This window comes from Phalacrocorax carbo, chromosome 8, assembly GCF_963921805.1.
Source record: "Phalacrocorax carbo chromosome 8, bPhaCar2.1, whole genome shotgun sequence".
Lineage (NCBI taxonomy): Eukaryota > Metazoa > Chordata > Aves > Suliformes > Phalacrocoracidae > Phalacrocorax > Phalacrocorax carbo.
In genome coordinates, this window is record NC_087520.1 from 2340270 (window position 1) to 2364153 (window position 23884).

A 23884-nucleotide genomic window follows, 5' to 3' on the forward strand; every position below is an offset into this window, starting at 1 on the left:
TTCTGAGTAGGCAAGCAGGCAGTTTCCTTGCCTGTGTTAACAGAGTCATCTCTGAAACTGATGTTATCAAGTAAAATAACGTGGTGGATATCTGTGTTAGCTCCTTATCCAAGGGCATTTTCTGTTTTGTCCTAAATCAAGCCACATCATTACTATTTCCATATAGTTCCTAATTACCTTTGGTGAGAACAAACTATTTGAGTTACCAGAACAGAATAAAACCACCATTTTGAAGTTTCTGTTCCCATCTTCCCCCCCCCTTTTCTAGATACTTTTTTCCTTTTTCATATACCAGGATTATTGGAGCCCACTTAATAAAGGTGCTGATTTATAGAAGAGGTATAGGGAGGATTTCACACACAAGGTTATAGCTACAACAGTTCAACGCATTACAGTGGTACCGAGAGATTTCTTTTGCTTTCAAATGACTCAATATTATATCACAGGAAAAAAATAAGCCCAAGTGCACCCTAACTTGTGCGTAACCTCTTCACCCAGTAAGTTAGCTCAGCAGATTTTGGTGGTGCACAAAGCCCCGATATCTGAGCGAGCGATGCCTGAGTAGGCGCAGCTCAAGGCTGACACCGATTACAGCGGCCGTCAGGATTCAGCATGTTTCTGCTATTAAATCAGTCCTCAGACAGCACGCTGGGAGTTCCCATGCGACGGGAACATGGGCTCGTGCCAGCGCATTATCTCATCCTTTGTTTTCCCAAAAGCACGAGGCCGGCATTTTCCTCCTGCCCCGAGAGCACCAGTCGATGCCCGCGCTGGGTCGACGGGGGAGCTGGGGGTCCCGGCGGGAGCTCTCCCAGGAGCAGCCATGGCCCGTCCCACGGTGCCGGCCAGGGGAGGGAGGAAGGAAGGTCGGTCACTTTGGGAAAGGAAATTCCACCTCTCCAGTGAGGAGGCTTTAAGCCCCGGTTCACAGAAAGCAGCGTGGCCTATGCCATGCTTTCGCAAAGATGTATATGGAAATTTCCAACACCACCAACCCCTTGAGAACTTAAAGCAATAGTCAGAGCCAATTAATCAAATGAGTTACCATTCACCCTTAATTAAAAAAAAGTAACGATGATCTACTGAGACCAAAAAGTAAATATGAGACTATTTAAGACACTTCTAAAGCTGTTAAAATTAGTTCTAAGGGACAAATTAGCACCAAACCCCCTTCCCTGCTCCACTGCGGGACACCACTGCTATGCCCAGAGCTGGGACGCTGGCGGCTCAGACTCACAGCTGAAGCCCACGTGTGATATTTTAATTTTTTTTTTTTTTCAATTAGGAGCAAGCACAGTCAGCAGTAGACTGATACTATCAAGAGGCGGCTATTTCTGAGGTCAGGGCAGGTAAAATAGCTCACGGGAACGATGCTGCAGAGCCCACACTGCCTGGAGGACACGTGCAATGGGAAGCAGCAGGTCTTCAGCCAGGTCTCCCGTGTCCTGCCAGCCAGCGGTGCCTCTTCAGCCACCATAACGCTAGTCCTGCACCCATACAGACCTGAGCCCATCTGACACCAGTACCGATGAAGCAAATCCGGGTATGTGTGCATTTCTGTTGGCCTGGATTAGGTGTAGTATTGAGTTTCTTGCACTGCCTGGTCCAGGCTGCTTGAACAGCTATGGTAGAGGCAGGTTTGCCCCAGTTCCTCCTCTTCACCCCACCCTGGTTGGTATTTCCACACAGCAAGCTGCCAGCTGCGTGCCTTGCACCTGATTTTAGTCAGAGCAAACTAACATGAATCTCTACAGACGGAGAATTTGGTGTCAAGTACAAAATAACACATTATAGAAAAAAAACCCAACCCTGAAGTGATGAGCAGAAACAGTCTTCTCATCCTTTCTGTGCAATTCCCCTGCACTACGGATGGACCAGCTCTTCTCCACTGCTCAGAGCTCACCCCTCAGTTGGGTGGTTGGGCTTGGAAAGCCCCTGCTCACAGGGCCAAGCGCAAGAGACGACCAAGGCCGGGGGGACCGAGAGCACCAACTCACCGTTCCCATCCCTCCTGAGAACGACACAGGTGCCACTCTGGCCAGCTGGGTGGCACTGGGATGCCATTCCCATGGGATGGGGCTGATGCCTGCCTGCGGGAAGTGCCTCTCCCTCTCCAGACAGTCGGAGGAAACCCAGCCTTTCACCCCACATAGCTTATTTTAGCCAAGCGTCCAAGTTTGGAAGAACTTGAATCCTATTCCAGCTTTGGCTCCGTGCTGCCAATTTAATTTCGGCTGCAATTACTCTCACACCCAGACACTTGATCTACTGTCAATTAGCACAGACACGGCTCTGCCCCACGGCCCAAAGCCCACGTTTCCAGCCCCACCGGGCCAGCATGCTGCCAATTCTGGCAGCATGAGAACAGTCAAGAAAACAAACATCCTCTCCTTTTATTAGCACCACATGGTGGTATTTTGACTAGCGAGCTCACGCCACAAGAAGCCGAAGACAGTGAGACCTCCAGACACTGATGGATCGGCACTCCTGCTCTCCCCCTCTGCCAGGGAGGGACAGCCGGGGCCCCCCAGTGACACTGACACCAGGCAGGAAAGCAAGACCAGAGATCCCAGCGTGTCAGCCGCGATGGCAGGTCTGTGCGACGGGAATCCTGACTCCACACAGCGGTGCTGCTGGCTGGAGAGCAGCGAGCTGCCCCGCAGCATCCCCGTGGGTCCCACCGTCAGCCACGACCGGGTCTGACACACAGCCCTCTGTTATTTAGGATGCAAGTTTGAACGTCAGTGAATTTGCCGCCTCCTCTATAGCCCCTTGCTGTTAAGGACAGACTTGTAAAGCATAACAAACCGATAACCGAAGTATTATTTCATGAAGGTGACTCACTGGCATCCTGTTCAGTGTCATTTCTAATTGTGACCACGCAGCTCTCTCCACTTCCATTATCTCCAGTTGTGAGGGCAGTTATTCCCTGCAGTCATGGCGTTAATCTAAGTTTTAATAGAGAGGATTGATTACGTTCTTGGTCCCCGAGTAGGGGTTTTCTGCAAAGCTCAGCTGACAAACCACAACAGATTTACAAAGAGAGAAGAGGAGAGCTCATCCGCTGGTCCATATCTTCCAAGTTCTCTTGCACAGAAGATAACTGCAAGCCTCACTGCCTTCGAGACAAAGATTGCACCTAAATAAGCTAAAATGTAATTATAGGGTACACGCTTTCCTGGAAATTGCATGGATTTAGGTGTGCTGCTTATCCTCACATGTTTCAGGGCCTGTAGCACGAATTACTGTAGTCACAAGTCAAAAGAGTTTCAAGACATCTTTGCCCAGTACGATGGAAAAGTTGACGGAGTAAAACCTGGAGAAAGACACATGCTCTGCATTACTGGAAAGGCCACCTGGGGTAAAAGTCTCAAAACCCTTTTCAAGGACAACCCCACTTATTTTTGTGATTTGAGGGAAGAATTCCAGCAGATTTTTTTCCCCCTGTGTTTCAGATTGCTTTTTTCCAGATGCAAGGAAGTGCACCTAAAGGTTGCGCATTTTGAGCCAAGCTATTACTTTACAATAAGCCTTTTCTTTCTCACAATCTAATAACCGCCTTTGCTACAGGGTCTGAATGAATACAGCATAGGACAGCCCTGGGTCTATGGCATCGCTCCATAGGGGACTCCAGCCATGACCAGGATCTCTGCTCCCAGGGGACGGGATCTCTTGGGGGCTGATGATCACCCTCAGCATCACGCAAGTCAGAGGACATCTGCAGTAACACAGGGGTTAGGACAGCTACTGTCACACGGCCTGAGCAGCCAGCGTGAGCCATGCTCAAGGCACAGTCGGTTTGGGGAGGGAGAAGAGTCAACCAGCACATCTGTTGAGAAGGACCTGGGAGTGCTGGTGGACAAGCTGACCCTGAGCCAGCACCGGGCCCTTGGGGCCAAGGGGGCCAGCGGTGTCCTGGGGTGCATGGAAAGGAGTGTGGCCAGCAGGGCGAGGGAGGTTCTCCTCCCCCTCTGCTCTGCCCCAGTGAGGCCACAGCTGCAGGGCTGCGGCCAGTTCTGGGCTCCCTGATTCAGGACAGACGGGGAACTACTGGAGAGGGTCCAGCGCAGAGCTTGCCAAGGTGATCAGGGGCTGGAGCATCTCCCTTGTGAGGAAAGGCTGAGAGACCTGGGCTTGTTCAGCCTGGAGAAGAGAAGCCTGAGGGGGGATCTCATCAGTGCTTATAAATATCTGAAGGGTGGGTGTCAGGGGGATGGGGCCGGGCTCTTTTCAGTGGTGCCCAACGACAGGCCAAGGGGCCACGGGCACAAGCTGGAACACGGGAAGTTCCACCTGAACATGAGGCCAAACCCCTTCCCTGTGCGGGTGCCAGAGCAGGGGCACAGGCTGCCCAGAGAGGCTGTGGGGTCCCTTCCCTGGAGACATTCACCCCCCGCCTGGACGCGGCCCTGTGCCCCTGCTCTGGGGGTGCCTGCTCCAGCAGGGGTGGGACCGGGTGAGCTCCAGAGGGCCCTTCCAGCCCCCGCCAGTCTGGGAGTCTGTGATCTAGGGTGGAACCACAGCAAGAATACTCTAGTTTGTGCGTGGTTCCTCCTTCACCTCCTCTCTCGGAGGCTAGAAAAGCAATTAAGCAAGACAACGTGGAGATACAACCGTTGAAAAAGAGAGCAAGGGGAGGAACCTGCTGTCTCTACCTGCATGTTCTTGTTCGTACGCCTCTCTTGGTGCCTTGCCATGAACGCGTCTGCTTTACCCACTGAGTACTCCACAAATATAGACATTGTCAGTGTAGGTCTGGATGCAGGAAAATCTATCTCTACCCCCTCATTATATTCTATGTAACTGTCTAATTTTTAAAAGGATCCATATGTAACATATATTAATAGTCAGATTCAAACCCAATCTGCATTAAACCTCAGAAATGTTGTATCTGGCAGCAGAACTGCTGCACATTTGGTCCTTATTTAATATTATTCATAGGGTTTTGGGCACATCAAAGCCTATTAAGGAAAAATATCTGTCAAAAGAGATTGCCGTAATTGATTAATGAAGCAAACATGGCCAGAACTCAAAGCCCAAGCACACAGATCACCCTGTTCTGTCAATCAGCACAGGAAAAGATGAGCACAAGTTGCTCGTGTGCGATACCGGGATGGGTTTGCTGGTGCTGCAGCTCTGCAGCCGCTCTCCCCGCTGCCCCAGGGTGGGAAGGCAAAGTATTTGCAAATTCTACCGACCCGTCACAGGGCTGCAATGGCCAACAGTCACAGGCATGACTGTGGGGTCTGCTCTTTGTAGGGTTTGGAGGATCTCACCCCCGTCCTCATCGTTTGGGGACATCTCTGCTGTCAGTGCCATCTCCCCACTCCTCCAAGGGAAGCGAGGCCAACACCACTCCTCGTGGCGTCATCCCACCCTCTCCGCCCTTGCAGGCCTTATATTCCTTCTGGACTGAGCCGAGGGAGCGCCGCAGGGGGACCCTGTCAGGACACTCAAAGAGCCACCTCTAAGAAGGAGCAGCAGAGCTAAGCCAGCAGCACCTGCACGTGGGCACTTTGCAAGTGCTTAAGAAAAGGCCTTCACGGAACTGTGTAACACAAACCACCTTTGAGGAGAAGAAAGCCATATGAGCAATATTTGAACACCCAGCATCAGCACAAGAGTGCTCCCGCATTGCTCTGGCAATCATAGGATTTATTTTTTCCTTTGTCAGCCTGAACTGATGTGCTTTTGTTTTCCAAAGCTTGCACGCAGCTCTGGTGCCTCCACCACCGCTCTGGGATGAGTTGGCCAACCTGCAGCAGCGAGGAGTCTCAGCAGGCTTCAGCCCTGCCATCCATTGCCTCGTGTGCCCTGGGAAAGCTTGCGGCAGGCGCAGCAGCTCCACACCCATCTGAGGAGAAGCAAGATATCAGGAGCTCCCCCCTGCCCCCTTCTGATCTCCTCCTCATCCCCCAGATACCTCTAGAGCACACATCCTGGGCCAGCAGATCCAAAAACGCAACGGTCAGATAACTTGGAGGCAGAAAGGGAGGAGCGAGACACCGTTGCTATTCCCTTTGAGCAGCCAAAAGAGAACGAGAGTCATCTTTGACCTCGCTAACAAGCTATTAGACAAGAGATGGGTACAAAAGGTGGAGATCTGTTCAGGTCCATCCACCTCCCGGCAGCAGGCTGCTGCTGGAGGCGGCGCTGCCCTCGCCCCGGCTCTCGGACACCACATTGGGGAAGGCAGGGTAGGCTGCAGGCAGAGCGCTGGCAGGAGGGACTAGGGAAGAGAGATGAAAACAGGGAAGAGACAAGCTGCAAAGCAGAGAGAAGGAAGAGAAAGGTGTGAGACGGGGTGGGGTAGGGGGGGTGGGAGGGAAGAGGAGACCATTAAAAAGAAAAATAATCCACCACCACGTGAAGTGAATCACCGCCGCAGGATTAGGAGGGCGCGGTGGATTCTGGAAGCAGCCGAGACGGAGGCACGTCGGCCGAGGCAGGCGCAAACAGACCCCGGGCGTGCTGTGCTCCAGGAAGGGCAGGCATCGGGCAGCGCCCTTAGGAGGGCTCCCAATAGCTCCATCAAAATAACGCTGACCACGGCCCCGAGGGGGGCCCGTGCTGGGTGCTCCCCCCCAGCAGGGCTGCCCAGCCCTCTCATGCCACTGGCAAGCCGATTCAACAAAGCCTAACTTGGGTGGAGAGCAATTACAGAGCTGGGTTTAAGCCAGGAGGCTGAGCTTTGCCAGCCCAAGGAAAGCACAGCAAGACCTGCACGGAAAAGTCTAACAAACATGACGCTTTAAAACCACACATAGAAACTGCTTAACCTCTGGAAGGACCTCAGGCAGAGCAGAGGGCTTTCCAGATTTCACATACGGATCTCCTCTCCCCAGAAAAGCGAGCTACAACACCAGCCTGTGTGCGGGGCTGCTGCCGCCGTACCTGCGGTTCCGGCTCTATGTTGATCCGGTAGGCTTGGGCCTTGCCGTCTTCCAGAACAGGGGGTGACCAGGTCTTCCCTTCAGCTCTGCAATGGGAAATTATATAAATTCAACTTAAAGTGCTTTTTAAAAAAAAAGACAAACCACAAAATCCCAAACAAAAAACGCCAGACTTTGTGGAAAAAAAGAAGGCAAACCAAAGCAAATCAAAAAACCCCACCCACGCAACCCAAATATATATATATAAAATATAGGTCTGCCAGAGAATGAATATATATGTTTGTCTAAAATTACCCTCAGAAATAGTACAGTGACAAATAGAGAAGATGCCAGTTCCACGCTATTAACACCACGAAGCTCAAAATCGTCCTGGGACTACAGGCTCCAACTTAGTGCGGAGTTTAAGACACAAACTTATTTCAGTTCAGTAAATCAGTAGATGGGCTTGGGGTGGTTCTTGTTTTGCATACGCCTGGCTTTGCCTCTTTATTCTGGCCCTGAATCCTGAAATGTATTCTGATTATGCATGTGTGTATATATATATTTTGTGTGTGTGTATATACATATATACACATTTATGTGTGTGCATATATATTAGCATTCCCTGGCAGGCCTATGTGCTAGACCACAGCAGGAATTATATAAATGCCTTTCAGCGAGAAGGCTTACACAACCCTGTATGAATCATCTTGACCCTTTCAACACAGGTGCTGGATAGAAAAAGTCCTAAAAATACAGTTTCCATTCACAAATGCATCTTCAGTCCTGCCAAGCCAGAGCAGGACGTGCCACTGCCCAAAGATTTTCCATGTGCCTGATCATTTTTTCCCCTCAGAGGTGGCTGGGGGCATGGCTGGGATGCGATCGCCAGCGTGGCTGTCCTCTCCGAGGCTCGGGGCACAAGGGAGCCGCAGGGGCCCGGCCAAGGTCCAGCAGGCACATGCACAGGCTTTTCTGGATGTTAAGAGGTTGAGTTGGGAGATGGAAACTGCATGAACTACAAGATAAAGTTTTCAAATGCAAACTATTCTGTTTATCATCACAACCTGCATAGGCACTGCTTAACGACAATAGGTCTTGCTCTGATAGGCACGGATCGCTCGCTGTGGCCAAGCATCCTTCACCGGACTCTGGCCCCTGCCACATACCATGTTCAGCTTTGGTTTAATTATCTGCAGAGTCCGAGTTTGAAAAATAAAGAGCACGGTTTGAACCCAGGAATCCTTGAGGTGATTTTTTTACCTTTGGTATTTTACATCTAAACCAGTCGACGTACAAACCTACCCTTCCAAATTCAGGGTCCGATCCAAAACCTATCAGAAACTCCCACTGGCTTTAACGCACTTGGGATCCATCCCCTGAGAATTTAAGCTTTTTATTTTGTTCCAAACCACTACTCAGTACTACCATCACAGCATTTTCAACTGGGAATAGCATACCCTCTCTCATAGCTAGTGGTGGTCTTCTGGTTAATTATCTTCACTGTAATTATTTGATTTTAGGCTGGGGCAATTCACTCTAAGTTCCAACTGTTTTTGGTGGGACAAAGGAAACCGTCCTTCCCAGGAACAGCAGCATTCCTACCCCTCCGGCCTCGCTTTCTGCAATGATCCAGCGCTGTGTATATTGCTTCCACATTGAAAATTGCATCTAGAGGCCCAGAACAATGAAAATGCCTAATTACATTGGCAGAGCTCATCATTATTATTTCCGTGCTTTTCCCCCTGCATGGAATCAGCCTGGTGTGTGCTCGCACTGCCGCTGAGAAGGGGCAGTTACGACATTCCCCTTTGCTCAGCTCCGGAGCCCACGTGCCAAACTCAGCTTAAAGGATCCCTGAAGGCTTCAGTTTGCCAGTAAACAAGAACCGAGATTCAGAAAGCGATTCTGGTTGCGGAAGATAAGCGCGATAGCAGTGCATTCGCTCTGCATTAAGCTACAGCATTCGGTCACTGGTGCTGCCAGTACTTTCTGCTTGGAGCGTCCCAGTTCCCCATATCCCTAAATGAACAAAGGTCACACTGGCTGTACCACAAAGCAGCTAAACTTGTGTTTTCCTAAAATCCTGACAGGCATCTTCACTCTCAACATAAGACGAGGCCAGTCTTAGGTTTGCATGTAGAAGCCCATTTGTAGTTAGTGCTTTTAACGATTAAGCTCATGAGCTCCTTAGAGCGACCCAAAGTTCTTGGTATGAGCAAGACAGCCTTGTACAGCTTCCAACGATGGCCTGAGCAAAGCCAGGCTCAGCTCAGCCACAGCTTCCGCCTGCACGACTCTGAAGTCAAGCTGGTGCAGTGCAATTTAGGTTCTCTTTGGCCCTTTTAAAGGAGGCTGGGAGAAACACCAGCCTCAAAGAGAAATGCAAGTTGCCTGTCTGATGAGGATTCACGCTTACGCAGGGACACTCCCTCTCTTCCACCGGAACAGCGGAATACGAGGTAATCCAAAATAATTCAGAGGTGACTGCCCACGAGTGAGATGCCACAGGCAGCTACTGCAGAATGGCTGATGCTCTGAGCTCACCCCAAAATCCCAGCTGCAGGAACACCCCTGTGCCCTCATCCCCAGCAGGACCAGCAGCAGAGGGGGTCCCCTGCAGCCTCCCCCCAGGTCAGGGTAGCCGAGCAAGCCCTGGAGCAGCAGGGACCTGGGGCTGCCCCAAGCCACCCTGGCAGTGGGTTCACGCTGCCAACAGTCAGAGCTTTGTGTTTAGGCAACAGCAAAAACTAATCACGCTTTTCTAACGTAATGGGTGAGAGATCAGACATCGCACTCAAATATTCCGAGTCGTTTAATTTATGGCTCAAGGATGGGAAAAGTGTTTTCAGATGTGTTGTAGGGGATTAAAGTCAGCTATGTGGAAATCATTACCCTGCACTAACGACACACATCTCTATTTTAACTGCTGCTAGGACAATCCTAAGAAAAATAACTTGACCTAGGTTAGCGCTAGGCCTTCAACACGGGGCTTCCTGGGAAATGGACCCATTAACAAGACATGACTGAAAAAAAAATAAAGTTGCAGACACCTTATATCCCACGGTTTGTTTTCTAAAAGTCTCAACGTCATTCTCAAAAGATTACTTGCATATGCTCACGTATTTTACCAAAATATTTTTTCAACTGGTAATGATCCACAAGTCTTGCTCTCTACATTTGTAAAGCTGCTTTTAAGTTGCAAGAATTCCTGGGTCTTATTGAATTTCTAATTTCTTAATCCCCTTATAAACTAACATTTAGTGCCTGGGAAGGTGGCAAACCGGACCTCGGGCGCTGCCGTCTGCTATTGCACAGCCACACAGGTCTGAGCGGGCGACAACTACGCAAACCTCCAGAACGACCCTATCGCTGGATTTCACCCCAATCTGTACAGTCCCTTCTGGGGAGTGACTCCGGGGTCCTGCCCACCTCCCGAAGGCAATTCACCTCCCATGATGGCACATCATTACAGTCACGATGGATTTTTATCGCCGATATGGCCATTAGCCTTCTAGGAGCTGGACTGAGTCTAGAAGCAGCTACAGCTGATGCTTCTAATTCCTCAGGACTGTGAGCCTCGCCATGATAACCATAGGGTGTTGGATCCATCTCCGCAGCCTGATGTAGGGCTTTCACCTGCTGTGCAAGGTAGGCAAGGCTTTGCACAGGCTGGTGAACAGGCACAGGAGCTGAGCTCAGCTGAGCACCCCGATGGACCTGGCTCATCCAGGGTACACAAAGAAGAAGCTGCAGGATTTCTCTTCCTTCATTCCTCTTGACTGAAGCCATTGCTGTGTATCGAGGCTCTGGAAAGCTGCCGGTTTTCCCCTCTATTAGTCCTCGAGGAGCTCTGGAGGGGAAGCTGTGATTCACTTTTTCAGTTGTACTTTTACTGGAAACTTGAGAACCTCATACATTGTCATCCTTCCCACCTTCCAGCAGCACGCCTGCGCTGCTCGCAGCGAACAGACCCCGACAAAACCTCCACGAGCCAGGGGAGGCAGAAGAACATCAACTACGTGATGTTCCAGGGACTTCTGGGGCTACATGTCCAGCAGACTTGTTAGTGGGCTTTCTTTTTTAGAAAATTCCAGAGAAACTCCATCTCTGTGCAGAGCGCAGGAATAAATAGAACGTCTTTCATACTTGAATTCTCCAAGCAGACTCAGCAGAACTGAAACGGTGCCTCGGTCCGTTGGTTCTGTGCACTCCACGTGTCCCCAGGGCAGCGGCGTTCGGTGATCCACCCTGCACAGATCACGGCTGCAAGCCCCACTGCAGTTCTGTGCTTGGGCTGCTGCTTTCCTTGGTCAGCAAATGAGAACAAATCTGATCCACGCTGCGAGCACAACGCTGCATGCCACTGCCGCCTGTAAAGGAATCTGGGTTTTCCTGGCCCACGCACGCTGGCTGGCTTCCTTCTCAGCCCTTCGTCCTTGCTCTGCCAGGGTTGCACAGAGCTAAACAGCCCCCCAGGTCCCCCGAGCTGGGCAGGGGTTTCCATAGCTGCTATTTAAAAAGAAGAGTTGCCACCTTTGAAACACCTTCCCTGCACAGGCAAGGGCCCAGCAGAGCCACTCCTGCAGCGTGAACACCACACGGAGGGGGAAGAGACTGCTTCCAGGATTTACTGTAGACAGAAGGAACCAAACCTGGACCTTTTAGGACTTGTGCTTTAACACCACAGCCAGGAAGCAAACACAACGCAACAACCCAGGGGACCCTGGCTGTGCCTGGGCCAGACAAATGCTGCCAGTCCTCCAGCACCCACCTGGCCCCGTGCACGAGCAGCCCCACTGTTGTTACCAAAAGAAAGGGCTGTGATTGGATTGGGCTGGGAAGAACATCATTAAAATTAAGAATTTTGTTTTTAATAAGTCTCTCAACACACCTGAATTCCTCCCTGCACAACACAGGAATATGAACACGTTACTCCCAGGGTGGAGAAGCCAGAAAGCACACTTTTTGCCTGATAAGGAATTTCTTCATTTGCGTAACTTAGAGACAAGTTCACAGCGAGAAAAATAGAAAAAGAACAGCTTTTACCATGTGATCATCCTTATCCACACATTTACATTATTTAAAACTCTGAAATCCTTGGCATCCAGTCAAATGCATATGTTTTGTGGCTAAATACCAAGGTCTCCATACCACGTTTCTTTGAGTAATAATTCATGGGGCTGCTTAACACCCAGGATCTTCTCCAACCAGCTGCCACATACCCAGCCTTACCCTCGCTAAGGTAGGTGAAGCAGACCCTGTGCCACCTTGGCTTGGGATTCAGCAGCTGGGAAGATGATGCTGGAACAAGCTGATTTATCAGCAGGGCATCCTGAACTGTCCCGCTAAGGCTTCATCAGCACCATGACCACATCCCGCCGCAGCCCGGGTGCCAGGCGGTGCTCCAGCCTTACTAAGCCCACTTGAACTTCTGGCCTCGCGTTTTGGAGCCATTAACCACAACCTGAACGCCCACCCCTTGTTACCGGGATGCGTGCCTAGGTGATTCCTCACACGTTACATCAGCACCCGCGTGAGCATCGGTTACAAAAATCAACTCCTTTCATGAGCTGATGAGGATTTTCCCCTGCTCCATTTTGGAACAGAAAGACTACTGTGCTGCTTTGCTTTCCATGGTACCGCTGCCCAGAAACAGCCCTGCACATCTCAGGGCAAAAGGTGACCCCACAAAGCCAGGGACAAAACACCCGCTAACTTCAGTGGGGACGGGGGTCTAGCCAAGAACGGTGTTTAGGAATGGGGTGCGAAGAAAGGAGAACCACCCCAAGAGAACTTAAAGTTCTTGATAAAAGGACAGAGTAGAGATTTTTTGTAAAAAAATACATATATATATATATATATATATATGTAATGTATATTAGTACAGCCTGAGGATGGGTGCAGCCTCACAGATACTGTGCTGAGAGCGCCCTGGACTCTGGGCTGCAGAGGACACGGGGGAGCCACAGCCCCAACACACTTAAAACTGCAACACCCCCTTCCCAGCAGTTTTCCCAATGCCGGCTCGGGGCCAGCTGCTCCAGGAAGGATGCAGCACAAGCCTTCGTGCTCCCAGCTGGCAGATGACAAAAGCTTTACAGAAAGCTTTCGGGCTCGCCTTCCCCCTCTGGCACAGATGGGCAGGTCCGGACATTGCTGCCAAGGACTTTCCAGCAGCGTGTGCCAGCAGGAACGGCATCGGTGATGCCGTGACTCTCCTGTCCAGCACCCGAGGTCCTTTGGGTGCTCAACCCTCTGTTCTCAAGTGGTGGTTTCAGCAAAGCACAGCTCCAACCCAATTTTATGGCTGCTTTTATTTGAGGCGTGACTGGATTTGAAGTAACAAGTCTTCCCTAATAACCAGGGCTGTAGCATAACCACGAGAGACAGTAACAGTCAAAGGAGCTGGAAAAGCTTTCTTTAAGAGATAAGAAAATACAAAGTCATATGTAAGCAAGAAGAGGACAAGCTGCAGTGCCGAGCTGGTTATGTCTGTAGGCTTATTGTGTACGCTTGCCTGGATGCTGACTGCCTTCCAGGGTAAGGAAGGGTTGAATGGGAGAAATACTACTGATTTTAATATGCAAGAACTCGTTCACATGAACATACATCGCTACAGTGAACCCAGACGTGATTTATCAAGCCTGCAATTATTTTGGTTTGTGTTGCTGGATCCTTTGTTACCGTTAGAAAACAAAATAGCTTTTCCCACCCAAGGTGACCACTGTTCGGAGGCAGAAGGCCCAGGCTCTGCTGCCTTCTCGCCATGTTCTGTGTTTTGCTGCTGATGCCCGCCAGACCCTGCTTCCCTCAGCCTCCCCCAAATTATAGGAGAGATCAGATGCAGAGCTGCCCTGAGCCCTGCTTTGCAAACCAACAGCCCACGTCTTCCGAGGCACCTCCTCAGCCCTGCCTCCTGCGGGGTTCATAACCAGTCCAGGGAAACTGGAGCATCCCACAGAGTGAAAAAACCAAAATGTTCCTCCAAGTCTCCCAAAAGCCGTCATGCAACCGTGCCAGATATGCTAGGAGACAACGTGCTTCCTTTCTGCCGACACCACCATGCTGTTTGCACCGTGGATCTTCCCTGCTGCCTCAAAACTTCTCCAGGGGTCCCGGTTCCGCTGGGCCCCCCTGCGCCCCAGCTCCAGGCGAGCGAAGCCACAGCAGATGTGCTTCCCAACGGCTGGCACAGTTGTTGAGACGGCAGAGCTATGGGGAGGAGCGCTCTGTGTGCTGCTTTCCATTATAGCCTTTGGAAATTACAGGTTCACATTTGATCAGAAATTCTCAGCTTTTCTCCTTCCAGACAGATGACGTGAACAGATTCTGCCATGCAGCCGCGTCAAAACCATCAAACCCAGTGTGACGTTCCTAATGACAGACTGTGCTGACAATGGATGCACCGATCTATTTGCAGTCCTGCCACACGGTCACGCCTGGCTGCGGCCAAAGTTTGCACCACAACAGAAATCCCACGTACTTCAGTTGCTCCCTCCCAAGCACAGGGGAGAGATTTTGCCTGCACTGCACGGGAGAGGTTTATTCCACCCACAACCAGTCAGTCCTCCTGGCTCTTTACTTTTTCCCCCATTGGTGTATCCAAATGTTTTAAGGAAGCAAATTTGATCAACAGGATAATCAGTATCTCTCCCCATCAAATTCAGCGGGCTCTCTGCTTTACCAACACCTCCAAAATCCAGACAGCCCACGTCGGCCTCAGGACGTCCCGTCAGACCACACAGTAACTCCCCTTTCTTGTCTTCCCCCGCACGCCTTCCCCCTATTCCAACTTTCTAGTCAACGGGCATTTACTGACCACAGCTTGAAAACAAAACCGATTTTGTTCTGTATCTTGGTAACACATAATGTCAAGGGTTCATGGAGAAAGGGCGCGGGATGGAAGAAGCCCAGAGGGCACCAGAGGACTGGAAGCCCTTGGCTGTCAGGCTTGGTGCCCAGCTCCCTGCCCTCGGCACACACGCCCGGCTGGAGGGGACCTCCTTTGGTAAAACAGAATTGACATCAAATTCCATACATCTTCACTGAAGACATACCAACAAGCTCGTTATTTCAAATATATTTCAGACAAACACACTTATTTAAAAAAAATAAATCTCCTTGTGCTGACCTGCAAACTATACTTTGTTGAAGGCAGCGTTCAGAGAGGACACTGCTTGGAGAGCATCCTCCTGCCCGAGGTAGGAGATACTAATCCACACCTCCGCACATGGGGCTTTCCTGGAGCTCAGCCTCATAGAGGGGGCCAGGGTGGCGACCTGCAGCTATCACAAGCACACAAACCAACAAAATCCCCCCTGCCAGTGCCCCAGGACACGGCTCCGTCGCTAGCACCGGGTCACCCTGCTCTGCGGGAGGCAAGTCCCGGAGCAGGGATCTGCTCACGCCGAGGAGGCAGCACCAGACACGCTTCCAACAATGACTAACGGCTGGGCAGAGTCATCTGGATCCAATGGGTCACCCGGGAAACAGGAGAGAGATCCAAGAGCCATGTCACCAAGCACTCACTTTGGCCCAGACTAAAAATAGACCTAATAAAGCGTTGCTGGAGCTGCTTTCCTTACTGTAGAAAAAATAAATTATTCAGTTTTTCCTATCAGGAGAAAGGCCACCCCACAGACTTCTCTGGGCATGGCCAAGGTGCATTTGCTCTTGGAGGAGCCACCTGACCAACCCAACAGCACAGTCTCCTCCCTGAGAGGAGCCACCCCACGCTGAGCAGCTGCTCACTGACACCAGCTCCTGTCTTGCAGAAGCCTGAGCATTTATTTTTACCTGACTATAAGATCTGAGAGCCTTTAAAATCTGCATTTGTGAAGGCTTTAAGGCCTGACAAAACCATTGCAATCCTCTTGCCTACCTTCTTACCTAGCAAAGCCCGGGTCACTTCACCCACAAAGCCTGCACCACTGTGAGGCTGCCGGCCACCATCAGCAACACCTGCTACAGAGGAGCCACCGCTCCTCTGGGCACACTGCGAGGTCTCACAGTTAAAAATATCCACTTTGGCAGGTGTAGTTGGGCAAACCCAACCTGAAGCCACAGAACCCTCTGCTGCCAGGAGTCTCCCACGCAGCAGCTTCCAGACCACGGCAAGGTTGTTAATGAATGTTTCTGCATCTCAGACAAGCTGAACGGATAAACCACCCTTATCCCCACCAAGGCACGCAGCAGCACTGCTGCAAGACCTCTGTCCACTCCTCTCGTGATGCAGCAGAGCTGTACTGCTGTGATGCAACCCTTGCCTTGTGTCCATGCAAGAAGTCACCTCTTAGGAGGGGAAATACCCTTTCACGGAGACACCGCCGACAGTACACTGACATGGTAGCTACCGCCGGCAAGATTCAAGCACCACTTCATGACCACGAGGACAGGGTGGACACCAAAAAAGCTGTGCACGTACCGTGTGCCTCCCACGGAGGAGGAGTGCTCAAGGGTCCAACAAACGGACACCAGCTGACACCAGTGGCTAACATCGGGCGTGAAGTGGGAATTCAGGCCACAAATTCAGGCAGGAGAAACCCTCATACGTGAGAATAAAATGCTGCCACACTGCAAGTGAAAGCTGTTTTCAGCAAAACTTTATCCTAACTCCTGATGATGATGTTCTGCTGTAAAACCACTCCAGCAGCTGCTCACCAAAACCCTCCGTCTCTACATGAGGATTTCCACCTCTTCCAAGGAGAGCTCCGCCAGCATGTGGACAGCCAGGACAGGAACCCTTGTCCTGCCCTGGGTACAGCCCCCATTTGAGGTCAAAGACCATCCAGTCTCCCTAAAACTGCTCCTAATGGAAAGAAAAATGACCGTCCTCCTTGGCTATGGGAAATTCCACCTGCGTGAAGGGTTTTCTTGTTTTTCTTCTTTCCTTTCTTTCCTAATGCTGAAGCCACACCATCCCCATGGGGCACGGGCTGAGCTCAGGGGACTCTGCTTTAGCCGGGCAGCTCAGACACCACTCTCTGATGAGCCACAAGGAACCAAGGAGGCTTTGCTCCATTTACGGCAGCGCTCCTTCCCCGCTGCCCATGCTTCCAGTCAGAAACTACATGTTTTCCAAGAGCAGTATAAACAGTAAATGGTAGTTCTTTATAGCAGGAAATTCCTTTTTAATCTGAAGTGGAAAACTGTATAAACTTATTTAAATTATTACAGATAACATTAGTCATTTGTGAGCCTTATAAGGAGCACTCATTTTGCCTGGATAATTTGTGATTCGTATTAGAAAAACTTTTAGCTACAGAATTCATTCCACTGGAAAGCAGAATAAACCCCAAGCCTTTGTTTTGCCTTGAAATATTCTAAAAAAGTGAGTTTGGCAGAACCTTCAAATGTATATTCATTGAACAGATATTTAGGAAAATGGTTGGTGGATGTTGAGGTGGGAGGCTTTGCCCAAAGGAGATTTCGATCCCAGCACTACTCTTGCTCAAGTCAATAAAACCTCCACTGCATTGAAGGAGCCGACCCAGCTCACAGCCCGGACAAGCCTTGCAAGGTACGATTGATAATCCGTGCATATAAATGAACTGAACCCATTTTTTTGTTTCAGTGACCTTTTAAAAATAATTTTGTTTTACTGTTTTTAAAGATGCAGAACAATTACACAGACCATGGGGCTGCACCAAGAACTGAGCCTAAGGGCACATCTGCTCCGGGGCCAGCCGCAAGCCTTCTGCTGAAGAGCAAAGCAAAGCTGGCACAAGAGCACATCAAAGAGAAGAGGACCTACCTGTTCACAGAGAGCAATAGCTGGTCCGTGCACGCTTTGATCTTGTTTTGTGCTTCTAGGTGTGTCATGTTCTCCGTGCTCTCTCCATTAATTGCCAGAATAATATCTCCTGGGCACAGGTTTGCCATGGCTGCTTTACTGCCAGGGTTAATCTAGGCAGAGAAAAAGAAAAGGGTTACTTGAAAGAATGCTTCATTTTAAGAGTCCAGTTTCCTGGAATAAGCAGCAGATAAAGGGAGTGATTATTTCTGGACAAGACACATATGTTTTGCCTATGCCAATGGCATCTGCCAGAGGTTGGATGTCAGAGCCAGGGCTCTCGGGTCAGCCCCAGCTCTCCGAGGGCTGTCCTCTACAACAATGCCCTTTTAAATAAGGAATTTCCGTCGGCCCCAGTCAGTGCGTGCCCAGCTCCTCTCTTCAGATTTGCTTAAAATAACGCAATACACTCTCTTCAGAGAGATGCTTCAGACTCCTTTGGCTTGCAGGCCTTAAATCACGCTGCGAGAGTCAATCCCTAAAGAGCACGTGCAATCCTCCTCGCCTAACTACGTAATTAGAAGATGAGCGCAGTCATCCCAATTGCTTCCTGTGGAGAGGCTACGTTTGACATCAGTTTTTCCTGACTATCATTCAAATGACTTGTCTCTTTCTAGCCCTGCATGGAATATCACACAGCTCGTTAAGCCTCCGCAACTGTTTCCCCCTGCTTTTGTAGGAATGCCAGAACCTTATAAAACTCATAACTTCTTTCCTGGGGAACTAATGACAGGTCCAGGTACTGTCTGTGGTTGGCCATAAGACCAGTCCTGCAGCCCATAAAAGAGTTCCTTGAGAAATTACCATTTCATTTACATCAGCCCAAATGTGGTTTTGATTTTTGCAATAATACAAAATGATACCAGGCATAGGCAGGACAGGTAAATGTGTCTGTTTAAACTCTTAATAACTACATGCTTGCCCTCTAATTTCCTCTTCAGTCATTCAGAGCATCTGCTAATGCTCCGCTAACCAACCACGTGGTTTATCAAGTGAGAAGGTACAGCGAGCCTGACGTTCGGTTACTCATATCTCACTGCACGTAGAGTGTGATGGACCTTTGATTCTGTTTAGTCTTGATTTACACGGGTATAATCCCATCTCAGGTGATGGGTCTCTGCTCCATCACACCCTGCTTGAAAGCTCCAGGCAACAGGATTGCTGCTCTGTCCTGCATCTCCCCTCGGATATTGCTCACCTTGGTGCACGGGGGCAACCAGACACTAATAAAACAGGTATGTTTTTTTCAGATGGTTTGAGACCAAGTGCTGGCCACCGGCTCCAAGGTGCCCACAAGCCCACGACCACCGCAGGCCATCATTGAAGAGTCAGTTTTTAGAAAGGAAGGCATGCACGCCTCCCTGTTTCATCCTGACCTGTTCCCCCCCCCCCCCCCCCCCCCCGCCCCAAATCTATCTTCATAGGGAATTTGAAGAGGGTTTAAGCCTTCCCACCAAAGCGCTTCGTGGGATGTGCTGGGGCTGCTCCCAGGACCGAGGCCAGTTAAGAGAGCCAGCGAGAGGCAGACAGCACCCGGTGTAACACGGACCTGCTGCACAGCCCCCCGGGTGACTACAGCCACCAGTACCACTGAAACACGAACCCGAAGGTGTTTGAGGAGCTCCAAACCATATCTTGTATTTAAGTAGAACTGGCAGCCTGAATTAAGCCTTTTGTTGCGTTGTCAGAGTAAATCAGCATTTGCCATTTGCTCTTCAATAGTTTCAGCCTGCCTATTTTGCTCTGAAAAACTTGCCAGGCCAACTCCTTCCCTGCTCGCAGGCTGCCCTGTGACTCAGCTCAGAGCAAACAACAGGAGGTATTTCCGAACACGGCACACGTGAGCTGTAAAGCTCTGACACAGGACATCTCAACCCAGGACAGGTTTATTTTCTCCCTGGCGTGCATTTGTCCTCTTGTTTTCTTGAGCCCATGTGAGACCGTGTGGCATTGACAGAGCATTAGGCTCCTACAGCCACAGAAGCTGCCAGCCCCACCAGAAAGTCAACCAGCAGCTCAACCAGCACCTCCAAGAAAGCATCTCCACGCACTTGCCTGTTGCTATCCGCTTCCCTCGGTGTCTGCCCCATGGCCCTGGCTGCCAGCAGGCTTTTGGACTAACAGACCTTCAGTCTGACCCAGGACAGCTGTATTTTGTTCTTGTCTATTCAATGCTGTCTAGATGTCCGACAGATTTTTCTCCGTGCGCTGATCTTAACCAGATCAAGGCTTCCTTGGAGAATAAACTGTTCATAAACGGGGCCCTTAGCCATTTCCTATTTTTAGATTCTGGTTTATTTCAAAATCTTTTGGCAGTATCTTCATATGAGCGTTTTATGCTAGCCATGGAAATGACCGAGGGCTTGAAACGGAGCTGCACTCCAAGAACTTATTAGTTTGAGATACAGCATCGGTGTCACAGCAGCTTGGGTATCAGCATCGTAATGTCTGTCAGGTCCAAAGCTTGCATTTTAATGAATTATGTTTAAAATACTTCAAACCAACTTCTCCTAACTGACAGCTGTGCAAAGCCATTGACACCAAACATGCCACAGAAAGCCCTGCGAGCCTGGTTATGGGTCAGGGCTGTGACCGAATCCTTGTGCAAGGGTCCTACCTGTTTTGCTCGCTCTGCACGATTCCATGCGGACAGCCTACTGCAAAACCAGGCTCGCCATAAGGACAAGCATGCAATTTTGGGGATAGCAATTTTTGTAACAGAGCCTACACTTGGAGTGAAAAACCCAAGAGGAATTACCTTCTATTGTCACATGGAAACGACCAAACAAACAAGGAGCAGGAGGGATCTGGGTGTCTCATTCAGGCACCCATCAAGCTGAAAGCAGCCAGCACCCACACCCAGCAGCAATTGGCTCAACCCAGGGTGCTCCTTAACCAGCCTCTTTCCTTACAAAGGCCAGCTGCTGCCCAACGAGCACTGAGCAACTACTATTATAAAAAAGCACAAAGGAAAAAAAACAAGTGGTTTTTTTGTTCAAGTTATAAATCAGTCTGTTCTCCAGGGCTATGGCTAAGCGATGTAACTAGAGCCCCACGCATTGCCTGGGGGTGTAAGGTCTCTCCAGGGCAGTGACATTAAAGCCCAGCAGTGCAGAGGGGTTTTGGGATGGAGCTTTTGGAGGCGCTCACTCACGCCTCGGGTCTGCCGTGAGCAGGAACGGCAGCACGCGCGATGCGAATGAAGCGCACGCAGATTTGAGAGTAACTGGGTAGGCTACGAAGTTCACAACGCTGCAGAGGAAACCTGCACCAAGTCGTGGAAGCTCTCAGTTCTCAAAAGGGCCCTCCAAAGGAACTGATACTTGAGACTAGGATAGGCTTAAAAAAAAAAAGTGATAAGACTTCTTTTTTTCTTTTAAGTTCTCCATCAGTGCTAAGAACAAACTGCTTTAAAATCAAGGTAGAACGAACACAGCCTATGACAAGATTAATGGATACACAGCTCGGGATTGTAAGTGGTCTCCCGGGGACGGGGACAGGTTGTGTCTCCCCACCACACGCCGTCTTTCCACGGGAAATGCCGAGCACCCTAAAGCACAGTCCCAACTCAGGCGCTGGGGCCGAACACGGGCTCCGTCCCGCAGCGCCTGCTGCGCTCTATGTGTGCCTTGCCTCGTCTTGCCCACGCTGGGCACCTGCCAGGATCTGGGCTGTTTATCTGCTTTTCTCCAGCGAAGAGCTCAAGCGGGGCAATCACACGTTAGCAGGGAGCCAGCCCAGCCCCTCGCACCCTGCTAAGCCCCAGGGCTGCGAGGACCCGCATGGGTGCTGGTGTTTCGGGGCCAGAGCAAAGCGCTGGTGGAGAATTACGCGGGTGGACGGGGCGGTCTGAGCCCTCATGCTGTTGGCAGCTCACGTGGCCTCACTCCTTGCAAGGCCACACGGCTCCTAAAGAGCTCTACTTGTGCCGTGGAGTGACGGCAACCTCAATCCATGTCCAGAGCACTCAAGTGTATGGCACTGAGAGCCAAACCCACAGCAAACACTGCAGGCTTAAAGAAACACAAATATTTGCATTAAAGTTCCCCTAAAGGTTTCTCTTTTTCAGCTAGACAAGAATTCAGCCTCATTTGGAAGCTCTGAGCTCCCAAAGCCACAACTCTGTACAGCAACGGAGCAGCACCGATGTGAATCCCCGGCCACCAGTTAACTTACGCTGCTAGTTACTGTTGCTCTGCACTTGCAGGTATTTTCCCAGCAACATAAATCCAAAGCCAACTGATGGAGACTTGGGGTGAAGTTGCACAAGACAGCCTAGTCAACCCCACAGCTTGCCCACGAGAGGGGGAAGGACCTTCTTTCTGCACCCTCCTGCTCCCAGGTGCCATCCAGCCTCTTCCCTTGTGCCCAGCAGGTTTTTAAGCACAGCTCGGGATGCAATCCCACAGAACTGAACCATTTTTGGAGAGTGAATCAAAGCAACTCAAAGTAATGGGTCAAGTGTGCTGGACCCACCATCTGGGACCAGGGGAGGGATGGAGTTAGCTGGTGGTGACCTCTTAATGAGATGATTATATCACAGAACCATTAAGGTTGGAAAAGACCTCCAGGATCATCAAGGCCAACTGTCAGCCCAACACCACCATGTCTCCTAAACCATGTCCTGAAGTGCCGTGTCTACACGTCTTTTAAATATCCCCAGGGACGGTGACTCCCCCACCTCTCTGGGCAGCCTGTGCCAGGGCCTGACCCCTCTGGAAATGAAGACATTTTCCCTGATATCCAACCTAAACCTCCCCTGACGCAGCTTGAGGCCGTTTCCTCTTGTCCTATCGCTATTTAACTTGGGAGCAGAGACCAACCCCCCCCTTACTCCAGCCCCTCTCAGGCAGTTGCAGAGAGCAATAAGGTCTGCCCTCAGCCCCCTGTTCTCCAGGCTAAACCCCCCCAGCTCCCTCAACCTCTTCTCAGATCCTACACAGCGCTACACGTGAAATACCCACTAGCCATCACCTAATCACTGCTGCATCTTCAGCAGGAAGAAGCTGAGCACGAAATACGTGCAGGACCAGTCCGTGTGCTGGGGGGGTCACTGGCACTTGTGCTTTCACAGCTCCTTCTATGCCCATAGAAGTGCATTTGCGTGTCCTCTGCCCGAGGCAGTCGTGCATGCACAGCATGGCATCTGCTCCGGGAACGCAGCGTAAACGCGTGTCATTTTTAGTGCTCTCCTAAAATTAAGTAAAGCCAGGAGCAAGCAATGTTCTGCATTTAACCCCTCCACAAAAATAAGCAGCTGCTTCTTTGTTTCTCTCTCAAAAAAAGTGCAGATGCGTAAGAGTATTTATAAACAGAAAATAGTAAAAGCAACAAAACCCATGCAAAAAAACAATCGCATAACAGCAGGGCACGTGGAGGTTTGCAGAGCGTGTGCCCCCAGCAAGTAGCTCTAGGCTCTCAAGAGCACAGAGAGCAGCCTCTCCCTGCCCAGCGTGACTCCTGCAGGGATTCACTCCTGTAGGAAGCCAGAACATATTTTCCCCCCCCCTTTTCTAAAAAGCATATTATTCTCCCTAATCCCCTCAGGACAAGTCTCATTTGTGACACCTTTGTACGTCCTCTACATAGCACTGTGCTTCAAAAAAAATACTAGAGGTCCAATATCAGTGCTTTTATATTATTCCATCAGGAAAAGGAGAATTTTCAAGAAAGAGACCCCAGGAAACAGCCCTTCTCTCGCTGCCCTCTGCCTCCTCCGTCACCGCAGGAGGTTCAGTCACAGCGCTGCGAGCGTCACCCCCACGCCGGGGATAACACAGGCAAATGTGACCCACAGGCTGCAGCACTCAACCGACACCCCACAAGTTAGTATCGCCTTTCGTCAAGTCATCAACCAGTGAACTACATCTGCACAATTACTAACCCATTTTTTAATATAAGTTTTTTCCAGTTATTTTCCCCACCACCTTTCCCAAGATTACCGCCCACCTCTCGCCTCCCCTCCAAGGGGACCAGCCTCAAGCAGCCCCCTCCCCAGCCAAGTGGATACTCTGATGCTATGGAACAGTCTGGAAAAACCCTGAAGCCAGCAGCAGCTATCTTATCTGGCCACTTGAGCCTCATTAGGATTTACTAAGTGCTAGCATCTGACATCAGGCCCATAAAATAAAGTACTTTAAAGGCAACTGTTACACTAAGCCAGTTGGTGTAGGAAGCTGTGCAAATTAATTTAGTAAGCAAGATTTGCACCGAGAGG

At 50.4% G+C, this 23884-nt stretch overlaps 1 protein-coding gene across 1 annotated transcript in view; it reads right to left on the reverse strand.

The window, feature by feature from the left end:
* PDLIM4 (PDZ and LIM domain 4) overlaps nt 1–23884 on the reverse strand; it is a 56202-nt gene that overhangs the window by 22518 nt on the left and 9800 nt on the right. The window contains exons 2-3 of the mRNA XM_064458280.1: nt 17629–17780; nt 6895–6979 (exon numbers count right to left, since the gene is read on the reverse strand). Of these exons, the coding sequence (XP_064314350.1) occupies nt 6895–6979; nt 17629–17780 (237 nt within the window). The remainder of the gene's footprint in view (nt 1–6894; nt 6980–17628; nt 17781–23884) is intronic.